Consider the following 15,365-nt stretch of genomic DNA (forward strand, 5'->3'; position numbering starts at 1 on the left):
CGACCAAAGACCCTGAGTCCGAAGGCCGTCAAGGTGCACCCCTAAGCCTATGCCGAGGAGTCCATCGGCAGAACCTTCTGATGCGGGGATACGAAGAGGTGGCACACCAACGAAACAAGCGTGTCAAGGAGGGAGGCACCACAATGTGCTTGGAAGCGGGATCCCGATCCTGCCACCACTGAGATGCTCGGGTCCAGCGGGGAACACGAAGATGAAACCAGGCGAACATCGGGACATGAACCGTGGAGACCCATGATCCCAAAAGGATCAACATCAGCTCGGCCGAGGCCGAAGACTGCGGAGACACCAGCTGACTCAAGCGCAGACAGGCGGCCTGCCGAGGCAGAAAAGACCGGAGGCGGACCGAGGACAGAGGGGCCACCTTCCGGCATAAACAAACAAGGGCCACCCAATGAGGCCGAGACAAGAAGGAGCGCAGACAAACTGGGTCCAGGTCCGCCCCAACGGACTCCCGAGACTGGGGCGGGCAGAGTCTGAACCACTCCCGGACTAGAACTAGTGCAGGTCACGAAGGGCCTGGACCAGATGCAGATGGGAGGATGGGAATGCCCAACCGACAGAAGCGAGGCTATACTCCCGGTGCGTAGACACGGAGACACCCCTCCCGAAGGGAGGGGAGGAATCCCAGAAGGAGAGCAGCCCGGAGGCTATACGAGAATAGTCAAAAAGACGGCCAGGAGTCGCCGAAGCCGGCGACTGGACCATAACCCGGCGCTGCTGCAGCTATTGCGGCTGCTGCGAAGGAGGCCGAGAACACAAGAAAGGTATCCGGAGGGTCCCTCCGGAGAAGGAGTCCAAACCACCAAGGCAGACGGGATTCAGCTGAAGGCGTCCCGATAGGCGTAGGACCGGTCGCGTTCTGAGAGGCGGTTAGTGGCCACCACAAGAGAGGCCTCAAGAAGCGCAGAACTCACGTAAGTAAAAGTGGCGAGACGATCCTGGAGGTTCGGATCCTCAGCCACACTCTGCGCCAAGCGAGATAACGCATGGCAGGAGCAATAGAGCTGGAGCAGGGAGAGAGTCTCCTCCAGGCAACCAAACTCCATACTACAAGATTCCGTCACGGCTGCCCGGAATGAACCGAAGAGAAAGCGGGGAACCGGAGCCGGAGCCGGAGCCGCCGAGGCACAGAGCCCCAGACGACGTCGAGACACTAAGCCCCCGTCGATAACGGGGCGCAAACCCGCAGTCGACGCCGAGGCCCAAAGCCTCAGCTGCTGCCGAGATATAAAGCCCCCAGCGACGTTGCGGCACCAAGCCACAGTCGACATCGAGACACAAGGCCACCGCCAACCAAAGGGCAAAGCCCCAAGCAACGTCAAGTCACAAAGCTCCAGTCGACGGCGAGACACGAAGCCTCGGCAATGACGAGGCACAGATCTCCAGCCGACAATGAGGCCCCCAGCCTCAGTCGACGTTGAGGCACAAGCCTCAGGCGCCGTCGAAGCACAAGCGTCAAGTGACGCGGAGCACACGGCCGCAGCCGACGTCGAAGGTACAAAGCATCCGTCAACGTCGAGACACCCAGCCTCAGTCGACATCGAGACACCAAGCCCCAGTCGACATCGAGGCAGAAAGTCGAAGCACAAAGCCTTAGACGACGTCAAGGCACCAAGCCGCCTCCTATGTCAAGGCACAGGGCCTCAGGCGGCGGTGAGGCACCAAGCCACAGTCGACGTCGATGTCGAGGCACCAAGCCGCAGTCGACGTCGAGGCCCAAAGCCGCAGTCGACATCGAGGCCCGAAGCCCCAGTCGACGTCGAGGCCCGAAGCTCCAGTCGACGTCGAGGCCCGAAACCCCAGTCGACGTCGAGGCCCGAAACCCCAGTCGACGTCGAGGCCCGAAGCCCCAGTCGACGTCGAGGCACGAAGCCCCAGTCGACGTCGAGGCACGAAGCCCCAGTCGACGTCGAGGCACGAAGCCCCAGTCGACGTCGAGGCACGAAGCCCCAGTCGACGTCGAGGCACATCGAGGTTCAGAAGTCGGCACCGTACCAATGAAACTGGTAATAAAGGTGCAGCAGTGCGCTCCATAAAGGGCAACCTCGAGATGAGTATTCCCATGAAAGGAGGCACACTTCGAAGGTCTCGTAGAGGCAGGCACGACTGCACTCGATGCCTGGAATGCCTGAGACTCAGCCGGTGGCATTACCGAGGTAACGCAGCTAGAAGAACAGAAAGAAAGAAAGAAGATTTACCGGGGATCGAAGCTACTCAGTCCGATTCCAACGAAGGAAAAATGGTCCTGGACATCCTGCTCACACGAGGTGAGCCCAGAGAGAGGCCAGGGAAGAAGAAAATACAGCTGCAGCCAAATGAAGCCTAGCCGCATGGCTGAGGCCCAAGAAGGGCCTGCCGGTGGAACCAGCAGAAACACAATAAAAAGTCCTTTTTTTTTTTGAAACAAAGAAATACACGATCAATCAACAAACGCACAGCGACTCCCTAACAAAATAAAGAAGCCGCGGTGCTAGAAAGGCACTTATAAGAACGCAGAGAAGAGAGACAGGGCTTTCTGGCTCCGCGGAAAACTAAGAATTGAAGACCATGAGGAGGGGATGTGCCCTCTAGTGGATCAGGAAGGCACACACATGCGTGGTGCAGCACTAGCAAACTTGAAATCGTCAATCAAGTTTGCTTGAAAAGCTGTCCGCATCGGGGCTCCGTGGATGACGTCACCCACATGTGAGAATATGCTGCCTGCTTGTCCTGGGATAATAATGGTTATATGAAATTCAAACTATACTTTAAAAAGATCTCTCATAATTTTAATTTCAAATTGCTTTTATTTTGCATATTTCTACTAGTATCTTAATTGAATATTTTCCTAAGAAATTTTTACATTTAAAAAAAATCATCTCCTAAATGCTATAGTTCCAGTTTTCCCAAATATACAATTAAGAAAGTGCTTTATGATATATGTATTGTACATAGGGAAAGGGAAAGAAGGTACCAAGCCTCGAAACAAAGCAAATCCTTGCAACTTCATGCGTCAAACCAATCCAGGTTTACTTGATGGTGTTGGCATCGGTATCGAGGCAGCCGACATGACGGTGTTGAGGACCTCTGTGATGAATCTTAGGGTCCAAAATGTTTCTTCTGTTGAAGACGCTTTTGTAACTTAGAACAACAATTAAGAGTCTACCCAGTGCTCAGGACCAAGGCGCTGAAGGCACCAACTGTATGGGTCAGTGGCTGATATGGCCCCATTGCACCAAGAACATCTCTTGAAGCCTGTAGGTGGCTTTGACACTGAGGGAAAAACTGCCGATGCTAGATTGAAGGAATCAAGTTTTCCTCTGAAGGTCAAGTAAATTTACAACCGAAAAATAATTGATGCCATCAGCCAGAAAACAGGCTGAAGGAGGGCTGACAGCCCAAAAACAAAAGAGTAAACATTTTTGAACAAAACTCTGAAAAAATAAATATCAAAGAAAAAGAAAAAGAAAGAAATGAAGAAAAACGATACGGGAAGGCACATAAAGGGAAAAAAAGTGCTGCAATTGGAGAGACTCCAATGACACGCATCTTCTTAGCTCCATGGAAAACTAAGAACCGATGATCCTGTGAGCTGGTGTCAGGCAGGAAGGCACTTGCACATGCACTATCCATATCAAGCTCTGTGGATGACATCACCCATCTATGAGAATATGCTGTCTGCTTGTTTCCCACATGTCTCTACCATATTCCCCCTCCCGTATTATACCTGGTTGGAGCAACATCCAATCTGTTGGCATCCAATCTGGAGTAAGCTGACTGCACTCTATGCATCCCCACCAGATTATCTTACATTCTTACATCTTATATGCTATACTGCTACATTCCTCTTCTTTATATGTCCCCCCCCCTCAATGCCATAGTAGAATGAGGCCTACAGTCCATATAACACACAAGACTGCTTGCAACAAAAAAGGTAGGGGGTAAAAAGTTCCTCAATGAGGTCAGGAGAAGAGAAAATCCAGCACTGGTAAGCAATACTTGACTCGGGAATCGGTTTCCCGAAAGAAAGGGTAGACCACTGATCATGTGGAATAGCTTTTCACAATCAAGTCACTCCCTTAGTTTGGATTCCACCTTCACATATCTGATGAGATCAGTCCTTGGGCCTCCTCCTTGATTTTTATTTGATATAACACAGGATGTGACTACTTAAAAGTGAGTACGCAACATTAGAACCAGAGCCCAGAGACCAGCAGAGGAGAGGCAGCGTGGGAGCCCTGCTCCGCCCCTCTCCCCGACCTGCGAGGGACCCGACTTTTACCTCCCTGCAGCGCGGCCATTAGCACCAGAGCCCAGAGACCAGCAGAGGAGAGGCAGCGTGGGAGCCCTGCTCCGCCCCTCTCCCCGACCTGCGAGGGACCCGACTTTTACCTCCCTGCAGCGCGGCCATTAGCACCAGAGCCCAGAGACCAGCAGAGGAGAGGCAGCGTGGGAGCCCTGCTCCGCCCCTCTCCCCGACCTGCGAGGGACCAGACTCCTCATACACCACCACAAGCCAGAATCAAAACACATAGGCGATTACCTTCATCAGAGAGGAGAGCGAACAGAAACTCTCTCCATCCACCCCTCAAACAAAATGGAAAATCACGCATACAAAAACATACTTGCCCTCCTAATACTCTCACTACTCATTTCAAACTGGCAAACCACAGGATATCACCTATCACCCATCCCAATTCTGACAGCAACCTACAGACAACCACATCCACCCAGAAAAATCCACACCACCAGAACCCTTACATCTTGCCCACTGACCAACCAAGACCACCACCAAAGCACAAAACCACCACACAAAAACAACAACCACCACCAAAAAATATCCTCTACCTCAATTGCAACCTTAACTCCAACACAAAACACACCTCGTTAGCCTGTGCCTACATGAATATAAAATCAATTAGCCCAAAAGCAAATCTAATCAAAGACTGGTTAATCAAAGAACAACTAAGCTGTCTCTTCCTAACTGAAACCTGGCTAACATCCAACTCGGACCCATGCATAACCGAATTCTGCCCCAAAGGTTACAAATTAGAGCTGGTTTGTCGAGAAAACAAACGAGGGGGAGGACTAGCGATTATAGTAAAAAACACCCTCAACCTAAAAGTGCTACACAAACAATCAACCCCTCACTTAGATCTTCTTGCATGCCAACTCTCCGACAATACATTCACAGACACCTTAAACTGTCTGCTATGCTACATCACTCCAGGAAAATGGAACACCTCAAAACTTGAACTCGAAGAATTCTTATTCCAGAACTCTCTAACCTCTAAATACAACTTGCTCCTAGGAGACATCAATCTCCACCTCGAAGACCACACATCCAAACAAGCAAACGAAATACTCTCATACCTCGACGCCCTATCCTACCAGATCCTCAATCCTGAACCCACGCATGAAAAAGGCCACCAACTCGATACAGCAGCATTCGCGTCTCACAACCTCCACACCCCAAATATTCACATCGCCAACGGCACCTGGCATCCCTCTCTTTGGTCAGACCACCACAAATACACTTTCACAATCAACTGGCCTCAAAATAACATAAAATCTAAGCCACAAAAAACAACCTTCAAATCTAGACAGAAAATTGAACCAGTCACGTTCTGGGACAAAGTAGACCCTGCAATCATCCCCACAGACCACACAGACTTTGTAAAACACTGGCGCACCCTAAGTGAAACAACCTTGAACGAGCTAGCCCCAGAAAAAACCAAACACAGAACCTGCAGACCCTCAGACAAGTGGTTCGACTCCGAACTCCTCCTACTAAAAAGGCATTGCAGACAACTCGAAAGATCTTGGAGAAAAAAGAGAAATGACCAAACCAAATCCGCTTGGAGAACCCAAATCAAACTATATAACATCAAACTCAAGGAAAAGCGCAAAACATACTACACTAAGCTAATTGGTACAAACACCTCCGACACAAAAACACTCTTCAACTTAGTAAAAAAAACTTACGGACACAAAACCATTCCTTGCCACTCAAGGCAACAAAACACCAACAGCTTCCCAACTAGCAGACCATTTCAAACACAAAATCATCAAAATCAGAACTACCTTCAACAACTCAACTACCACACACGATGAGATAATAACAACCCCCACAACGGAAGAAGCCATAACTGCAGACAGAACATGATCCACCTTCCCAACTCTACAATGGCCTGATTTGAACCGACTATACAAAAAATACAGCCACACCTCATGCGACTTGAACTACTGCCCATCGTATCTACTTACAAATGCCTCCCCTAAATTCAAAACCAGCCTCACGCAATGGATACAAAGCACTCTCAATAGAAGGCCAATTCCTGCAAGATCTTGGAGAGATTATAATCACACCTCTACTGAAAGACCAAAAAGGCCCTATAGACACACCTACCAACTATAGACCTATCGCTTCGATCCCATTATACGTCAAGCTGATTGAAGGACTGGTGGCTCAATACTTCACCAACTACCTAGCTGACCACAATATACTTCACTCTTCTCATTCAGGATTTAGATCTTACCACAGCACGGAAACACTACTAGCAACACTACTGGACATAGCCCGACAATACCCCAGTAAAGGACACAGGATCCTAATCATCCAACTAGATCTTTCCACCGCCTTCGATCTAGTTGATCATACCATACTACTCCAGATACTGGATGCAATAGGGATCTCAGGGGTGGTTTATAATTGGTTCCAAGGATTCCTTAAAACAAGAACGTACAGAGTTAAGATAAATGATACGAAATCTAACCCATGGTCAAATCCATGCGGAGTCCCGCAGGGATCTCCACTTTCACCCATTCTATTCAATCTCTACATCTCTTCCCTCGGTACCATCCTAGACAACCTAAATGTAACATCATTCAGCTACGCAGACGACATAACTATTCTCCTCCCCTTCGAATCCCAAGACCACACCACAACAGGACACCTGGAAACAATACTGGATGAAGTAGAAAAATGGATGACAAACCACAAATTAAAACTAAACTCGGACAAAACCAAATTCTTAATGCTTGAAACGGACAAAAACCCATCCATAACAGAACTGGAAATCAAAGCAATCAAATTCCCAATCCAAACCTCCCTCAAAATCCTGAGAGTGCTGATAGACAGATGCTGCACTATGCAGACTCAAATCAATAAAACTACCCAAAAAGCATTCTTCACAATGCGCAACTTAAGAAAAATAAGGAAATACTTTGACAAAGAACACTACAGAATCATTGTACAATCCCTGGTACTAGGTCTTGTGGACTACTGCAATATCCTATATCTACCATGCCCTACAAACATGATCAAAAAACTACAGACCGTTCAGAACACAGCCCTCAGACTAATCTACTCCCTCGGAAAATTTGATCACATCACCAATGCCTACCTAGACTCACATTGGCTACCGATTCGAGACAGAATTCAATTCAAACTATACTGTCTAATCTTCAAAGTAATCAACGGTACTGCACCTGCCTATCTAAATGATCGCCTAAATTATAACCTTCCACCCAGAACAAGAACAACACTGACACCATTCTCATACCCACCACTCAATGGCACTCATCGTAAAAAGCTTTACGATAACCTCATAGCAACGCATGCAGCAAAACTCAAACCCTCCATTACCAGGCTATTAACCTCAACATCCGACTTCAAAGCATTCCGTAAAGAAATCAAAACACTGCTATTCAAAAAGTATATACAAACTACATAACCTCCCTCTCCTCTCCCCCTAGAAATCAAAACACTACTGTTCAATACCATTACAATCTTCCTAATCTCCCTCTCCTCCTCCACTTACACCGACAAGGTTCTACGCACTCCTTGACACCATACCCTCAATCGACCAATAAAAAAATAAAAAAAATGGAACCTAAATCATCTTCCGAAACCGATTACCTACCAACATATGGAAACAGACAATCTGCTATGTAATGTAATGTAACCAGATTTGCCTTCCAATGTTATTATGTCTATACACTCATTCTGTTATTAAGTCTATACCCTCAACCTGTATTCTCCAATGTCATGTACCCTCCTGGAAATGTCCAGTTCTCTTCCTGTGTAATCCGCTTTGAACCGCAAGGTACAAGCGGAATAGAAATCAGTAATGTAATGTAATGTAATCTTTGTAGAAGGCCAAACGATGTTGCCATTTGTACTAAATACCCTTTTCATGAAGCTACAGAGTCAGTGGCTTCAGTTTGCATCTATGTTTTAGGGTAGTTGTAGACATCTTGATATAATTTGATCTGATAGATATCTCATGTAGAACTCCCAGGAGCTTTCACCTTTGTTAATATCAATTATTTTATTTTATAATCATAAAATAGACCATGATGTCTTTAGAAGATTTGTCCTAGGTCAGCCCATAACTCCATTTGCATGCTCAAATTGTATTGTTGAGGGATCAATCAGTGACCAGCCTCAGAAAGCACAGCACTTACAATTCTTTGGACTATTTTCTCACAATCCATGTAATCAGGGCCCTCCAGCACCCCTTAGAAGCACAAGTTGTGGCATCTGCTGCAATTTTCGATTGTTTACTTTGAAAGCTGCTTTTCAGTGACATAGATTGTCTCTGCTTGCTCATCAAGGAGAGATCATATCAAAGAAGCAGATGCCCAGCTCTCCATTTTCACCTCACCAATTGGCCCCTAAAGCTGTCAGGTATGTTGTTTACAACTCAGTTTTGATTTCCTGTATCCACTCTCAAAATTTGGTCTGAGTGGTTCCTGCACTAGAATCCCTGATACCCAACAATCGAAACCAACCTAATGCCTCCCCACTCTCTAAAACAACCTAACGCCACAAGAACTACTTCATCCCTATGAACTAAGTTGACTACTCCCTAACTATTAATAATAACAGTTTATATACCGCAGGACCGTGAAATTCTATGTGGTTTACAATGATTAGAAATGTTACAGATTGAGTGAATAAACAAAGTACAGATTTAGCGACAGGTGGTTCTTGCACTCAGTTGTTAAGGACTAAGATTGAATAGGTTGGTTTCCTAAGTATTTCAGGAATAGATGTGTTTTCAGGCGTTTCTTGAATTCTCCATAGGTAGTAGGCACAAGCAATTGTTCAAGGTCTTTACCCCATAATGCTGCTTGATGTGTGAGAAGATGTTGATGATGACTTTTAAATTTACAACCTCTAACCGGTGGAGAAACGAAGTTCAGGTGTGAGCTTTGCTTGTGTCTGTTGGTTGAGAAAGAGAAAAGGTCTGTTATGTATTTAGGGGCTAAGCCATAGAGTACCTTGAAGCAAAAACAACCAAACTTGAATTTCACACGTGCCTCCATCGGTAGCCAGTGTAAAAGTCGATAGGAAGGTGTCACATGATCAAACTTCTTCAGTCCACAAAGTAGTCTAACCGCTGTATTTTGAACTAGTTGCAATCGCCGCATGTATTTCTAGGGGAGTGCCAAGTAGGCGATGTTACAATAATCAAATTGACTCAGAATAAGGGATTGTACTAGAATTAGAAATGATGAGGCATCGAAGTAAGCTCTGATGGACCGAAGTTTCCAGAGGGTGTGAAAGATTTTTCTGATCAAGGAGTCTACCTATTCTATAATTCCTCTGGAAATGGCCAGATAGATCCTTTTTGTGATCCGCCTTGAACCGCAAGGTAACGGCGGAATAGAAATCACTAATGTAATGTAATGTAATCTGCTGAAAGTGAAGCCTCATACTGAGTGCTCTGTTCATAGTAGTGCTGCCCGATTCACAATTCGAATCAGTTCACCGATTCACTTCGGGTGAATCGATTTGATTCAAAACAAAAAAAAAAAAAAAAAATTGGCTTCCCGATTCGGACCCTCCCCCCTCGCCCCCTAAAGCAGGAGCGGCAGCGCTGCTCTTGCTGGCCAGCCGCTGCCGCACCTACATTAGAGGGCGAGGGTCAGTCGGGAAGTGCTGCTGTCGGCTTCCCCCCGGCCTCCCCAAAGGACTGTGCATCCCCCCTTGGGAAGGCCTCCGTATTCTCCCTGGCCTCCCCGCACCGTTTACCTTATAGCTTCAGCCTGCAGCGAAGATCACGGTTACAGCATCTTTGCTGTTTCCTCTGCCACGATCCTGCCTATAATGTCAGAGGAGGGGCACTTTGTAAAGACGCTGTAACTGTGATCTTCGCTGCAGGCTGAAGCTATAAGGTAAACGGTGCGGGGAGGCCAGGGGGAACCCGGAGGCCTTCCTGGGGGGGGTGCGAAGTCCTTCGGGGGGGCAGTCCTTAGGGAGGTGCAGGCCTTCAAGAGGGGGTGCAGACCTTTAAGGGGGGAGACAGGCTTTCAAAGGGGGAGACAGGCAGGCCTTCAGGGGGGACAGGCCTTCAGGGATGGGGGACAGGCCTTCAGGGAGGAACAGACCTTCAGGGGAGGGGGGGCCCTGGTGTAGAAGTACACAGAGGGAGGGAGGGAAGGGGGGTTCAAAGAGACGTGCATATGCCAGACTGGGGGGGGGGAGAAATAATGGTCTAAAAATAGAGGAGACAATGGGATTTAGGGAGGGAAGGAACAGAAAGGGAGAGAAGTTGTACACAAGAGATGGTGTGGAGGGGGGATAGAGATACTGGATAGGAGGGTATTTGGGAAAAGAAAGGGAGAGATGGTGGACCTTGGGGTGGTGGGGAAGGAAGGAAAGATGCTGGATGAAAGGGTAGTTAAGAAAAGGTGGATCTGTGGATGGAGGCGAAAAAAAAAAGAAAGATGCCAGACCTCCAGAGGAGGGAAGGGAAATGGAAGGGGAGGACAGAGATGGCAGATGGATGCACAGAAAAAGAAGACCCTGGCAAGCAAATTATCAGAAGACAACCAGAGCCTGGGACCAACAAGATTTGAATAAAGACCAGACAACAAAAGGTAGAAAAACTAATTTTATTTTCTATTTTGTGATTACAATATGTCAGATTTAAAACATGTGTCCTACCAGAGCTGGTGTTAGACCGCAAACGTGAGCTAGGATTTAACAGAGAGAGGAAAAGTCTTTTTTGTTTGTTTATTTTGTTTACACCACAGCGCCAGTGTAGTTAGGAGAAGGCAAAGGGGGTAAAGAGGCTATAAAATAAACCCACCAGGATGTTTGAAAAAAACCAACAAAAAAAGAAAAACACCCAATTGGGCAGGAAAATCGAATTGAAAAACCAATTCAATGGCTGAATCGAATTGAAATTTTTTTTTCCTGAATTGGGCAGCACTAGTTCATAAGTCTCCGCCATGTACTGAAATCTTGAAGGGGTAGCCATATTGTTCTCTGCCATTCAGTCTGATGTAGCTCATGTGAAAGCAAATTCTCTCAGCTTGATAGGTTGTTGCTAATACTTCTCTCCTTTCACATGCTGATATTTGGACATTTGTCCAAGGGCTATGCTCCGATTCTTGCAGGATGGAAGGGATAAAAGCAATTTGAAGCTGAGGTAGCTTGAAGCCAATGGTTCAGGCAGCAGACATCACTTTCTCTCCAAAAGCAACTTGTTAATTAAGCCTTAACTCCACAAAAAGTAAATAAAACAAAAAAGAAAATTGCTGAAACAATTTATACCACATACATTGCCTCTTAAAAGAAGCCCCAGAAGCTTGCATCTGTACATATTTGTTAAGTGTAAACAAGGTATAAATTCTACTTTGTTAGCTTTCTCCAAAATATAGTTCTGTTCACCAAGCTTTCACTGAATGCTTTTGATAAAAATCTCATTTTAGAAATAACTTTATCCCAGAATTTTGGTAAGCAAAATGTTTTTCTCACTTCTTCAAATTAATATTATCTACCACCCAAAAAAAAAACATACCTTACAGCCCTCTCCCTTTATGATTTGAGGATTTAACCCACTAGGTCTTGTAAGGTCCACAAATAATTCAGCAACATTAGTTACATCAATATCAGCCAGTGGAGAAGATGCAGGGGCATTGAATAGTGTGCGCAGGGTTGGAAGAAAAGCTTCTTCAAAGCACTCTTGATTCGTTCTATGTTAAAAAAACAAAACCAAAATAGATTAATGGTATTTTCAAAACTAGCCTAAATTACATTTTTTTAAAAATAAGGCATTTAGAGCAAAAGATTAGGTTCTTACCTTTGTTCATCTTCTTTCTTGTAAAACCACATTCTATTCCTGGACAAGTGGGTAGTCAATCCCATCTCGCAAGATTTCTTTTTTAGGAAGCTTCATTTTTTGACCCTCCCCTCTGACTTCCAGTTGGTACAAAAGCAGTCATATCTGTACAGGACACAGAAAGGGGAGGGATACTACTACTACTATCCATTCATTTGTGTCCAACCCTTAGATACTCTGTAGGCCAGTCCTCGCCATGCTCCCCTGTTTTCCACGGCTTCTTTCAATTGCTTGATGTTCATTCCTGTGAAATTCTTGATGATATCCATCCAACGGTCCTTTAGTCTCCCCTGTTTACTTTTACCACTGACCACTCTGGGTAGCATATCCTTTTCTAGTGAATTTGCCCTCATCACATGTCCAAAATAGGTCAGTTTCTATCTGGTAATCTCACCTTCCAGAGACAACTCTGGGTTTATATGATCAAGATCGTCTTTGTTAGTAATCCTACCTGTCCATGCAATTCGTATAAATCTTCTCCAGCACCACAGCTCAAAAGCATCAACTTTTCTTCTATCTGTTTTCATAAGTGTCCATGTCTCGCAGCCATATGCCATGATTGGGACCACAAGGGCAGTGGTCAGTTTGATGGTGACCGAGACATCCTTGCACTTCCATATTTGGTCCATGCTCACCATGGCTGCATGCCCCAGTGCTAATAGACATTTGATCTCTGTTGTCGAACCGCCACTGTGATTAATGAGGGACTCAAGGAAAATGAAGCTGTCAACCACTTCTATTTCTTCATTTTTTTATTTTTATGTGGACTTTGTTGGTGGTAGTCATGATTTTGGTCTTCTTGATGTTCAGGTAAAGTCCCATCTTCTCACTTTCTTTTTTCAGCTTCAGGATCAACTTCTTCAGGTCCTTCTCACTCTTCCATCAGGGTAGTATCATCAGCATCTCAGGGTGCTGATGGTTCTTCCACCTATTTTCACCCTAACACTCAAATCTTCTAAGTTCAGCTTCCTCGTGATTACTTCTGCACAGAGATTGAAAAGAAAAGGAGAGAGGATGCATCCTTGTCTTGTTCCCATTTTGATCTTGAACCATTCTATTATCTCTATACCTGGCTCGCACTGTAACTTCTTTACATTACATTACATTAGTGACTTCTATTCCACCGGTACCTTGCAGTTCAAGGCGGATTACAAAAGAAGGTAACTGGACATTTCCAGGAAAATTACAGTTTAGGGCGCTGTTTACATAATTGGGTTTATGAAGAGAAAATTACAAGAGTAGAGGAAGCTTTGAGGGGGAATTTACGAGGGGGGAAAGAATAAGAGAGAAGTGTTTTGGTATCTAGATAAATTTTTTTAATAGCAGGGTTTTGATTTCTTTTTGAAATGATCTCATCAGTGCATCCTGTGATCCCATCTCATCAGTGCATCCTGTGGTCCCATTTCAGTGCATCCGGAATGTCATCTCATCAGTGCATCCTGTGTTCCCATTTCAGTGCATCCGGATTGCCATCTCATCAGTGCATCCTGTGTTCCCTTTTCAGTGCATCCAGATTGCCATCTCATCAGTGCATCCTGTGTGCTCATCTCATCAGTGCATCCTGTGTTCCCTTTTCAGTGCATCCGGATTGCCATTTAATCAGTGCATCCGGGTTGCCATCTCATCAGTGCATCCTGTGTGCTCATCTCATCAGTTCATCCTGTGTTCCCATTTCAGTGCATCCTGTGTGTCCATCTCATCAGTGCTGACTTTGATTGTGACCTCTTCACTGATTGTCCAGCGCCTCTTGCTGTAAACCGCCTCGAACTTATATGGCTTTGGCAGTATACAAGAATAAAATTATTATTATTATTTGAAGTCAATCGTTGTAGTCAGCAAATTGGAGATGTGGTGGTCAAGTTTCGCTGCTTGCGTCGCTAATAGGTTGTCATATCTTCTTGCACTGAGTACCTTTGAATGGGGGGTAGGTAAATGGGGTCTGTGTTCTCCTTTGTCTAGTTATATTGTTCCAGTTTAGGCAATTGTTTAGATATGTGGGGGCAGTGCCATTTATTACTTTGAATAATAGACAGTACAGGTTGAATTGAATTTGCGCTTGTATAGGTAGCCAGTGAGAGTCTAGGTATGCAGTGGTGATGTGGTCATATTTCCTTAGTGAATAGATCAGTCTGAGGGCTGTTTTGTACAGTCTGTAGTTATTTTATGTTTGCGGGACATGGTAGGTAGAGGATGTTGCAATAGTCCACTAGACCTAGGACTAGGGATTGGACTATGAGCCTATATTGCTCTTTGTCGAAGAATTTTCTTATTTTTCGCAGATTGCACATGATTAAAAAGGCTTTCTGGGTGGTCTTGTTGATTTGGATTTGCATGTTGAAGCATCTATCTATCATCACTCCTAGGAGTTTAAGAGTGGACTGTATAGGGTATTTGGTGGTGTTTATTTCTAATTCTGTAATGGATGGGGTTTTGTCCTTTTCAAACAGTAGAAATTTTGTTTTGTCCGAGTTCAGCTTCAATTTGTGGTCAGTCATCCATTTTTCTTGATCGTAGGAGAGCAATTCTATTAACCTGATCAGGTGCACTGGCACTCCTACCTCACTAAGTGCTTTCCAAAACTTGTCATGCTCAACACAGTCAAAAGCCTTGATATAATCAATGAAGCACAGGTAGATCTTCTGGTACTCCCTCACCTGTTCTATGATCCACTTCAAGTTTGTGATGTAATCACGGGTCCCTATGTCCTTATGAAATCCAGATCAGGAAGTTCTTAATCAAAAATGTTACCCAAGCGCCTATGGATGATCTTTAGATGCACCTTGCTGGTGTGGGGGATCAGGGCAATTGTTCTATAGTTGGTACAGTCCCTGGTGTCACCTTTCTTCAGCAGTGGGATAAAAACTGATCTTTTCCAGTTCTTTGGCCATGTGCAGGCCTTCAGATCAGCGCCTCTACACCTGGACATCTCAAAATGGGCAGCATCGCAACCAAATTGATACATCATCTGCCAGCAAAAATAGAAGGGATTAATTTTCTCTGCAAATACGATAACAGGCGCAGACTGTGGATCTGATCACCAACTCCTTGTATCCATAGCCAGGGTCAGATTATGCAAGATCAAGCATCCAGACATGCAGAGGAAGTTTGATGTCAGCGAGATCCCTGTGCAGTATGCAATCGAAGTGAGTAACAGGTTCAACCTGCTCAGGAAGGAAGGAGGGAGCCCAGATGAATTGTGGGCAGAGATCAGTGGAATCATCACTGAAA

General features: G+C 45.5%; 1 protein-coding gene across 2 annotated transcripts in view; it reads right to left on the reverse strand.

The window, feature by feature from the left end:
* The window catches only part of NCAPG (non-SMC condensin I complex subunit G), a 181,067-nt gene that overhangs the window by 30,406 nt on the left and 135,296 nt on the right, over positions 1-15,365 (reverse strand). For both annotated transcript variants that reach the window (XM_033948685.1, XM_033948693.1), the window contains exon 17: positions 11,817-11,991. In XM_033948685.1, the coding sequence (XP_033804576.1) occupies positions 11,817-11,991 (175 nt within the window). The remainder of the gene's footprint in view (positions 1-11,816; positions 11,992-15,365) is intronic.

This window comes from Geotrypetes seraphini, chromosome 1 (assembly GCF_902459505.1).
Source record: "Geotrypetes seraphini chromosome 1, aGeoSer1.1, whole genome shotgun sequence".
In the NCBI taxonomy this organism is placed as follows: domain Eukaryota; kingdom Metazoa; phylum Chordata; class Amphibia; order Gymnophiona; family Dermophiidae; genus Geotrypetes; species Geotrypetes seraphini.